The sequence below is a fragment of the Leptosomus discolor genome, chromosome 3 (assembly GCF_034619465.1).
Source record: "Leptosomus discolor isolate bLepDis1 chromosome 3, bLepDis1.hap2, whole genome shotgun sequence".
Taxonomy (NCBI): Eukaryota; Metazoa; Chordata; class Aves; order Leptosomiformes; family Leptosomidae; genus Leptosomus; species Leptosomus discolor.
This window is the reverse complement of record NC_141393.1, coordinates 1,400,228-1,410,868: the sequence shown is the minus strand read 5'-3', so window position 1 is coordinate 1,410,868 and position 10,641 is coordinate 1,400,228. Positions and strand designations below refer to the sequence as shown.

Genomic DNA, 10,641 nt, shown 5'->3' with positions numbered 1-10,641 from the left:
GGTTGAAGATAGCGTATCTCTCGGAACTACAGCTGTGCAATAAATGTACAACTACCTGGGATTGCTTTTTAGTTTCCTCTACCGCGAGTTTGAAGTTTTACATTAATGTAATAAAAAAGGATGAGCTTCCTTTACTGACGTGTGAACCGGACTCTGGGGAGCAGCAGCATTCAGGAGCCTCCCCTCGCTCTTCCTCAGCGTGCCGTCGCGGCCCCCACGTTTTCACCCGCTCCCCTTTTGCCGAAGGGCTGAGCCCTGTCGCGTCGCGTCGCGTCCCCTCCCGGCCGCGGGGGCCTGGCGCTGCCGCCGGGGGCAGGGAGAACCCCGGGTCCCCGCGAGGCGGCGGCAGCAGCAGCGGCCCGGGGGGACAGGGGGGAGGAGGCGGCGGCCGCTGCGGGGCCGCCCAGGGACGAGGGAACTTGCTGCCGCGGGCCCGTCCGGCGCTGCTGCGCCCCCAAACCTGGCGGTGCCCTGGGCGAGAAGGAGGAACGTTCGGCAACGCGCTTTTGTCTGGGAAAGGGCCGTACCGATCCTGCGGCGAGCGGCAGGTAACCGCAGGCAGGCGCCCGCCCCGCTCGCCACCGCCTTTCTTAGCCAGAAAGCTCGAGTTTGACAAAACGCTTTGGCCGTTCTTCTCGCTTTTTAAAGGAATTTTGCAACCCAGCAAACGAAACGCCGCCCTGCCCGCAGAGCCACGGCCTCGCTCCAGGCCCTCGCCCCGCCAGCGGGGGACCCTGGTGGGGCAGGCGGGTGCGAGGGCCCGGCGCAGCCCCGGGGGCGGACGGAGCAAGGCCAAAGCCCGGGTGTTTCTGTGCGGGTTTATTCACGTTCCTTACAGTCCATCGAACTCGGTAAAGTGCAGTCGAAAGAAAACAGCCAGGGGGGCTCCGGCCGCCCAAGTTGCGCTCCCCTCAGCTGGTGGCAGCCGTGTTGCTTCGCCCCTTGGCACCAAGGTTCTCGGGCAGCATCTGCACGTCGAAGCCGTAGCGGAGGTAGCGGTAGATCTCCTCGGCCTTCTGCGGGCTGACCCGGGCGCCGGCGGCGATGTCCAAGGGGGAGCTGTAAGAGACCACAGCAGGAGGGCACCTCAGCTGCAGCACTCTGGAGCCCAGTGGGTGCAACTGGGAGGAGAGGGGGGAACTGCCCTGTCCGCTGTGCAGAGAGCAACAGGGCCGCCAGGAGCGGCTAGGGTGGGCGCTCTCCAGGTTTGAGGGCTGCGAGGACCCCGGCAATGCCATGACAGGGGGAAGGGAAAGGTCGGGCAGGAGGAGGGCTGGTGGGAGCAGAGCCCATGTCATTGCCTCGCTCTGCTGAGCTTAAAGAGATGGAGAAATGCCTAAAGAGCAGGGCAGGACCACGGCCGAAACAGAAGAGCTCCTGGGGAGCTCTGGCAGTAGCAGAAAGGCGCCCCCTGAGCAGCCACCCCGGCAGGAGGCCCCAGAGGAGACAGGAGAGCAAAAGCCGGGCCCCGCAGCGCGGGCTGCGCCCCTCCGCTGTTACCTGTTGGCCATCTTCCTCACGGAGCCGAAGTGGTGGCACATGTTGAGAGCAGCCAGGTAGCTGAGGTTGGGAATGCTCAGGTAGAAGTTCAGCATTTCCCGCTTGTGACCCTCCACCTCTGTTGGCACGCGAATGGCGGCGTTTTTTCTGTGCTCCACCAGAGCCAGGTCCTTCAGCAAACCAGCCGTTTCCTCTTGGGAAGAGCTGAAAAGGATTTGGACCCCGGCCTGGACCAAGGCTGAGAGCACGCCATCGTAGTACTGCGTCCTCTGGAAAAGCCGTGACGTTTCTCCTGCAGAGTGAAAACCCGGAAAACCTGGTGAGATTTAAGTGCTCAATGACTCTGAAAAGCCCAATACGAGTCACTCGCAAAGCAAAACGGCGCAAAGATGCCCGGCTTTGAGAACTCGCAACCCAAAACAAGGTGAGGGAAAGCACCTGCCGGAGAGGAGGCAGAAGGGGTCATAGGAGCAGGATTCACTCAGTGATTTGGGAGGCAGAGTTTAGGAATTAACACTGAAATTGGAAATGAAATGTCATTAGGAGCGAGGATTGGGGGGAACACAGGGTCAGCGATGAACAACAGGACGGCCCCAATCAGAAGAGGGCTGGGAAAGCTACAGAAGTAAGAACGTGCTTGAATGCTGCCAAGCAAGAAACCAGCTCTGGAAAGAGCGTGAGGAGGAAATCTGGGCACAAACCCAGGGAAGTGACCGACCCCTTCGGGAGCGGGGCGAAGGCAGCTCAGTGCGACCCACTCGTCTCCCGCCGCCTCGGAGAAGCTGCGCGAGCAGCGACCCGTCCTGTCGCTGCTTCCACGTCTGCCCTGCCCTTAGGTCGGATCGGCGGCACCAACCCAAAGCTGCAGCCACACCCGTCAGATCTCAGTAGCGGAGTGTGGTGCCCCAGAACAGCTGTAATTTCACGGGAGCCGTGGGCTCTCGTTCCGCCCCGCTGTGCGGCGGGTGCGAGCAAGACCTGGCCGTTATTTTCTAGGCGTCACTGAGACTAGGCAGCGCCAGGGACATCGTCCGGTTGCGCAGTGAGGGTCTCAGGTTGAACACAAACGGCTTGCCCAAACCACAGAAACTCAAGAAAGAGTCTTAAGTTCTCCCCCAATGTCTAACCCAGTCAGGGGGTGTCTCGGACTCCCCTGTTCCGTGCTTTGTGACCCGAGGCAAGCGCTGAAGCAGCCGCCCCAGGGGCTCAGGAGGAGAGCTCCGTCTGGCCTGGGCCAAGAACTGACTTCACCCAGCCGATGGTCTGCGCCTGTCCCAGCAGCGGCCACGGCGGGGCGGTCCCCGCAGTGCGGAGGTCCCCGCAGTGCGGAGGCAGGCTCCACCCAGGGCCGGCGCGCTCAGTGGTGCCCAGTGAGGGTGTCCGTTCGGTCTGACTGACACCACCCTCGTTCCTGCTGGGAACACGGGTTTTACTGGAGCCCACCACTATTTTAGTGCTGAGCACAGATAAAAGCGTGCTCGTTCCTCTACTATTCTCACCGCCTCTGTTGAAATCTGTCCCAAAGTTGGGGTTTTTGCACATCTTGGTAACGCTTCAGTTAATGTGCCTTCCCCTGCCTCAGCACCTAGGGAGCAACACATCCCTCTGGATCCAGCTGCAGCTCCCTGCCTGGAGTACTCAAAAGCAAACCAAACGGTCATGTCCAGCCGGCGGCCGTACCACCGCGACACCCTCCGGACACTCAAACGCGGGTTTCCAGCCTGCTTCCCCGTCCCGTGCCACACACCCGTGGCCAGCGCAGGCCCTGAGCAGCGCCCCGTGCCCCCCCGCCGGGGCACACCCACCTGCTCTGGTCCTGTCCTTTTCCACGATCACGCACACCCTCTCAAAGATGCTCTGCAGGCGCTGGATCCGCTGGGTGACCTTGCTCCTGTTCAGGGAGTTCAGCAGCTCCGACAGGAACCTCCTCTCCACGGCCAGGCGGTTGCTGACGATGTAGTCGCTGCTGCTCAGCGAGCAAACCTGCACCTTGACGCCGTGCACTGCCTTCAAGGCAGAGATCACCTCTGCGCCGGAGGCGATCTCACGGCTGTCTGCCAGGACACAGAGCGAGGGGGTTTTCGCCAGGGGGTCACGTGAAAACGGAGCGGCAGCCGCAGAGGGGTCTGCGGAAGCAGAACAAGGTGGAGCTGCAGTGCTCCTGCAGGGGTTCTCGGGAGGCCTTTCCGCCTGTAAGTGTGGAAAATCACTCAGTATGTCTCAGAGGTCACAGAAGCATGAGGCCAAAGGACCACGTGCCAATAAAAGAGATACGGTTTTCAAATACTGATGCTTAAGAGATGCTTCGTTCCATTTTTTTTTTTTTAAATCCAATTAAAAAAAAGCTATTTTTCACTATTGCACATTTCAATTATCACTTTCAGATTAACACTTTAATCCCCTACAAACACTCTCCCAAATTAGTCGCTCTAATTATCTAGCAGCTCGGCTAACAGAAGCCTGCAGCCTCTGCCAATGAGTTCCACGAAACCTGAATACGGCAAACGACCCAAGTCAGGCAGAGAAGTGTAAGAGATCAGGAGCCCAACTTCCAGGGATGACGGGCCTTAATTTAGGACAATGAACAAGCATTTTACAACCACAAACCCCGAAGAATCAGGGGGCACTCTCTGTACTGGAAACAGGTCCGTATTCCTCCGCGACTGCCAGACTGGGGACAGTACCTAACCCCCAACGTCAACACTGACGGCGAGGGGACGCCCGGGTTACCCATGAGCACAAAGCCTCCTGCACCAGAGTGCACAGGCCGTGTCCAGCGGTGCAGCGGGACCTGCCCCTCGGTCACCACCAGCGCACCCGCTCGCTGCTCGACAGCCCGCGGAGCAGCAGCGCAACGGGCCGGGCTCCACCGGGCCGGGTTCCTTAGCAGAGGGTGAGGGAGGGGAAGGTCCGTGTTCCAGAGGGACACCCACCTCACGGCGTGCCTGGGGACCCTCCTTCCCCGGACCAGGGCCGGTGAGGGCTGGCGGAGCGCGTGTGCTCCTGCCTCGAGGGTCTGGGTGAAAATCCAGCACTTCGGATACTGCAGCTTTCAAGCCGAGAAGCATCTCGCTCTTATCCTCCGCGGGCTGACGAGCGATGACTTCCCCGGCCGTGTTTTTGTGCTGTGCAGAAGAGACCGGAGGCAACGATGTGGGTAACGGAGCATTTTCCTGTTCTGCCCTGGAACAGCCCGTTTTCATGGGCTTCTCACTGCTGACGCTTGTTTCTTCCTCGCTGGAATCACTGAGAACAATAATGCGGGAGGGTTTCTTCCTTTGCACTGGGACAGAGCAGGTCTCCTCCCTCTCGGCCTGCTTTAACTTTCTTCTGCGGCGAGTGAGGTACTGTTTTCTTCCACTCGTAAAACTCTCATTATTTAGGAGGTCAAAATTAACGCACACCTCCTCCTCGCTGGATTCACTTGTTTTCCAAGGTTCCTCTTCCTCCTCTCCCACACAGAAACTGTCCTCTGCGTAAGCCTGGTCTTGCTCAGGAATCTGGGGAGGGGGGAAAACCAAACCCGGTAAGTTTGGAACGCTGCCATGACTCTGCTCCCCGTCTCCGCACACCCTTGGCTTTATCCACCCCACACAGCAGCCCTGCGGGGCCCAGGGGCGTCGCACCCCGCCCCACCCCGCCCCCGCTCGGCAGTCCCACAGCCCCGCCACGCTCGTGGCTGCGCCTGCAACGAGCCGCGCTCAGGTGCGGGTCCTGGTTCGGCACCAGGAGCTTCTGAGGGGGACATGAATGGCAGCGTCACGGCAGGGAGGAGACCCGCTGGCTCGCACCACTGGCACGCAGGCCGGGGGGTCCCCTCGGCGCGGCTGCGCGGGGGAAGGACGCTGCACCGCCGGCACGGTGGGACAAGCTGCGGTTTGGCCCGAGGAACGGCAGAGCCCACCCTTGTGCCGCCCACACAGCACGTGGGGCAGCGCAGGCCCCAGGCTGGCTGGCGGAAGCCCCCTCTGATGCCCTCGCGACGTGTAACGGCTCTGTGTTTGCCTCAGCCGGAACAGCGAAACCGACGTCCCGGGTGTCCTTCTGACCTGCCTGCAAACACCCAGCGAGCACAACCCCGACGTTTGTGTGCTAACAAAAGAAAAAAAAATTATCCTTTCCATCAAATACAGACCTCTGTTTTAGTTTGCTGAAGGTGACATAAACCCCAGGAATACAGAAACAGAAAAAACCTGGGGGGGGAGGAACGACCCTGAGCCCCTCTTTTTCCAATTCTGTGATTTCTTTGGTCACTATGAAATAACAAGGGAAAACCATGAAGTCGTTTAAAAATACTGCACAAGTGGTTTGTATCACGTGAGGTGTGAAGAGCTCAGAGTGAACCAGAAGACAGAGCACGGAGGAGACGTCTCAGCGGAGCCCTGCGCAGCGTTCAGCGGAGGGGGAACGCAGCCAGGGGTGACGAAACCGCGGCGAGGCGGGAGCAGCCAGGACAAGAAGTGAACATTTCCGACCCTGGAAGCTCCGTGCAGTCCTGCATGGATCGACAACCACCACCGTAACAGCTCCGCTCTTGAGCGGAAGGACGACTAGGGCGCGGGCTGCTTGTGCTCCAGCCTCTCTCCCGCTGAAGAACGGGGTGTGTGCGCCTCAAGGAGAGCACCCGGGTCTGCACGCTAACTTGAAAATCAAAATTAAGTCAAAAGTCTTCTGTTAGAACTTATTATTTCTCAACAATAGGCTGTGAACTCCACTTTGAAGCAGGATCAGAACCCACCCGCAATCGGCGTGACACAAGGACAGCAGCCACCGCGCTCCGTACCTGCGAGAAAATTGCCACGCTGCTGAATTCACAATGAACCATTTTGTATCTATTGCCAAGGGCTGGACTTCGCACAGACTTCAGGTAAACTCCTTTCATCTCACTGTCTGAATTAAAACAAGAAGACAGAAGAGAATACAGTATTATTAAGAATATAATTTTTAATTCATTATTTTTACATCACGTTTTCCATGTGAAGTGATCCCTTCACAGCCTCCCAAAAACCTGTATTTCACAAAACAAGACTCGCAATTCTCCAGAGATCTCTGGAAATCCCAAAGCAAAGGACTAGGTCTGCCCAGCTTGCCATCGTGAAAGCTGCCATGCAGCCGGTTTTCTCAGCAGGCCGGGCTCGGGATGCCCCCAGCAGGGAGAAGGGCAGTATTAGCCACAGGAAACCCAAATCACTCAGTTTTCCACGCTGCAAGTCCCTCCCAGAGCAGACACAACCACTGATTTCAGAGACTGCGTGAAAAAGGGATTGGTTTACTGAAGCCCACACGGGATCTCACAGGAAACAATCCACAGTTTCAGTGGGGGAGGTCATAAGGTGATTCCACCACACCAGTATCCCAGGGGAAGACAAAGTTCAGAAGCACGGGGGGTAAGTAAACCCTCTCGGCAAAAATCAGCACTGTCAGGGTCAACCCTGTCACTGTATCTGTCGCTATTTCGTATCAGGCGGTAGGTTCCTCTGTAACAGAAGGCCTGAAAGACTCAGAAATCCCTCAGCAAAACGAAAACCGTGTTTCTGTTCAGCCCTAACGGTGCACGAGGGGCGGCTGATGCTTCGCGAGAGGCGACGAACCGACTCCAGCCTGCCCGGAGCCACGGCACGGCGCGGCCTCCAGGGAGGAGCTTAGCAGGTACGAAACCCGTGCGACCGAAAAGAGGAAGGGACGGGACAGGTGAGGGAAGCACCTGATGTACCACAGCTGAGGGGGGGGGTGACCGCGCATCAGCCCACACGCGCTGACCACTAGCTGACCAAGCGGCCGTGCCCATCGTGCACCACTTGCCAAGCAACACCCCCCATCTTAAATCCATAAACAAGTCACCGTTTAAGGCTTGTGTGAGCTCTACATCGTCATTCAGGAACTGAGCCAGCGAGGAGTTCAGCTCGTTCTCTGCGTCGTCGCTCTCATCCGATGAAACACCGTCTGCATCTTGCTGCGACATCTCAGCTTCTTCGTCTAAAAACTCTCTCGCTGCACTCTAAAAGCAGAAAAAACCCCAAACCGCAGTCAGAGGCCGGCTCCCCGGTACCTGACGGCGCACAGGAGACCTGCAGGACGGCAGAGCACGGGCTGCCGGCGTGACCAAGGCGCTGGGCTGCTGGCTGCGAAGGGAGGAAGGCGAGGCGAGGACGGCGCGGCGCAGCGAACGCGGGACCGCACGCGCGTCTGTCCCCCAGCGCCGGCGGCCGCGCCAAAGCGCTGCCCCAAGGCGGCCGCGGCGCTGGTTGCACGGGCACCAGTCAGCGGCACGTCTCTATGGAGTCACTAACGCGGTGCAGCCAAGCTACCCAAAAATATCAGGTCATTTTGTAATTCATAACTCCAGCTGTACTCATTCTACTTGCTTTCAAAAACCAGCTGTGACCCAGGCGTGCTGCATTACTCCGAACCCAAGTCCACCAGAAGCCCCAGCTACAGACTGCACGCTGGTTTGCCCTTTTTTCTGTAGGACTCAGGATTAACAGCTTCACAAACGCGTCAGACAACGCAACTCGTTACTGAGGAAGCGTGGCTGTTTCAGGGGAGCTGAGGCACTTCACACGTGAACTGCAGCCCAGGAGACACGACACAAACCTTGGTACAAGGCCCCATCAAAACCAGACAACAAAAGGTTCACAGGAACGCGCATGGAAACAAAACAAATTCATTCAGGAAGATGGTTTGTCAGGCACTTCATATGAAGCTAACTTTTTCTCTTACAGTTTCAGCTATGAAGTACTAAACTAAAATGTGACCAAGTTGTAGTTTAGTAGACGGAAGACTGAAGCTCTGAGTTTCAAATTTTCCTGTCGTTTAATTATTTGTTTACAGCAATCAGTGGGCCTGAGTGACAGGTATTATTAACAGTTCCTTTCCTAGAACAGTTTTGAGCACTCTGAACACACGGGAGGTCACCTGTTTACAGGAAAGAGCCCTCAAAGCTATTGCCAATTAGTCTTAATCCTTCTTACTCGCGAAGGACTACGGAGAGGACAAACCCCGCCGTGGGAAAAGCACCGTGAGACCAGAAACTAACAGTCAAGGGCCTGGTCCCGCCTGGGAAACAGGAAGTCACCAGGTTCTTAAATCATTGATTGAATCCTTGAATCCAGTGCCGGTGGCTGTTTTGGTCACCTCGGACTTCTCCCAATCTCCGTTAGCGCGACGACAGATCCCTGCTGCACTCACACCTCCACCAGCTGTACTTCCGACAGAACAGCGGAGCCGGCGGTGGACTGATCAGAACCACTTTGTGTCTTGTATCTCCTGTGCATCTGGAATTCTGGCACGTTCATCACTGTGGATGTTCAGGTAAGATGACAGCTGGCGGCAGAGCAGAACTCCCTAAGCTCACGCACTCTCTTTCCATGAGCCTTTTGGTCTCACGTTAGAAAAAATGTTTAAATAAAATTGAAAAATGGATTTTTCCATCTACCTCATTCTTTGTATTCCAGAACATAAAATACTGGTAGTAGAGGGAAATACCCGTAATGAAGACTGCCTTTAAAACACTAAAAACACCCAACCCGATGTGCCCCGCAGCCCTGACCACAGCCCTCGCTGCCCAGCGGAACCGCACCCACGCTGAGCGAAGAGCTTTGTGCTTACCACGAACCCACGAGTCTGGCCCCGCGGCCTCTCCTGCACCCGCTCCCGAGGCGGGGACAGGTTACAGCTAAGAGCAAAGCGCTGGGATCGAGGGGCCACTGCTGCCTGAGGACGTTCCAAGTTGAAACCATCGGAGTAGACGGTCAATTCCTGCGATCAGGTATCCTGATCGTGTAAGTTCTAGACAAGACCCTGAGCTTCCCGAGCCTGACTAATCTTTGAGCATCTCCTCCTTGCGATGGAAATCGTTACTTTGCTTCAGGACGTTATTGCGCAGGGCCCTGCAGGTGCCTCTCAAAGTCAGGCGACGGACGTGAGGGTTGGGATCATTACCCAGTGGTTCAAGATTTCATCTCAAAGGTTTCTGATAAACTCGTGTGAAATAGCCATGAGCCTCAACCCTGTGAAACCACGCCTGAAAACCAAACCCCTGCCCAGCTGCAAGCCTGCCGCGATACAGCTGTATCCCGAGAGCCTACGAGGCCACAAAACAGACAGAAGCTCCGTTTCTGGGCCATGACGCGCACACAAGCTCCAGAACGAGTGACTCAACGACAGTAAATCTTCATCTTAGCAGCGAAACCAGCGCTCAGCATTTCTGTCACTTTCATGGGTTTTTTTAAATGCAAACACAGACAAATGGGAAAACACTCCCAGTTCATTCTTGCCGTTGGAACAGAAGCAGAACCTCGCTAAGCCTCTCTCTGTCTCTTTTTCGGGCTTGGTGACGTGCTGCTGCTTGAAGACGTGTTCTCCTGAACTCGGTTTTGCAACGCTGCAGCTGCGCACCCCCAGGCACGACAAAGCACAGCAGTTACCAACGCTGCAGCTTCACAGAAACTGCTCCAAAGACGACCTTCCACGTGTGGAGAGAGAGAGACACGTAACGTCACGTACCTTGTCCGTCAAACTGCTCCTGACCCTTTGCCGTTTCGTACGTCTGCGCTGGCTTTCGGCGCAGGCTGCTGCGCTGCTGTCCGTGGCCCTAGTCGAGTTCTGGCGAAAATCCGTGCTGTCATCGCTGGACGTGTCCGACTAGAAGAACATTTCACAAACACTTCAACAAGTCAGACTAACACAAGCAATACTTCAATTACAGTCATCCCTCAACAGCTGTTTTTTTTCATCAACACCTGATTTTTTGGGATTGATTTGCTATGGCAAAATAATGCAGTAACGCTAATCATCTTGTTAAGTACCAAAGGAACGGAAAAACATGTTCTTTGGGAGAAAAATCAGGGCAAATGTGACAGGATTTTATTTATTTCTTTATTTTTTTAATGCAAAGCTTTGTGGAAGAAAGGTTATTTTACTGCCTTCCACACAGGGAGAGGCTCAGCTGTCCTGCCTGCAACGATATTTCACTGCCCAACAACAACTGCAAAATCATCTTTGGAGACCTCAGGAGAGAACTGGAGGAAGGAAAGCCCTTGCAGTCAAACACACCTGAGGTCAGAGGGCATCAAGTACTTCTCAGGAGAACACCTGCCAACTGGCTGGAGAAAGGGCGCATGCTTGTCTAAAGATGCACTC

The 10,641-nt window shown here is 56.2% G+C and overlaps 1 protein-coding gene across 1 annotated transcript in view; it reads right to left on the bottom strand.

The window, feature by feature from the left end:
* Positions 1–804: 804 nt before the first annotated feature.
* FANCM (FA complementation group M) overlaps positions 805–10,641 on the bottom strand; it is a 75,510-nt gene continuing 65,673 nt past the window's right edge. Inside the window, exons 17-24 of the mRNA XM_086462082.1 lie at positions 10,006–10,143; positions 7,342–7,498; positions 6,284–6,390; positions 4,430–5,000; positions 4,307–4,320; positions 3,306–3,672; positions 1,501–1,792; positions 805–1,059 (exon numbers count right to left, since the gene is read on the bottom strand). Coding sequence (XP_086318208.1) covers positions 912–1,059; positions 1,501–1,792; positions 3,306–3,672; positions 4,307–4,320; positions 4,430–5,000; positions 6,284–6,390; positions 7,342–7,498; positions 10,006–10,143 — 1,794 coding nt within the window. The 3' untranslated portion in view covers positions 805–911. The remainder of the gene's footprint in view (positions 1,060–1,500; positions 1,793–3,305; positions 3,673–4,306; positions 4,321–4,429; positions 5,001–6,283; positions 6,391–7,341; positions 7,499–10,005; positions 10,144–10,641) is intronic.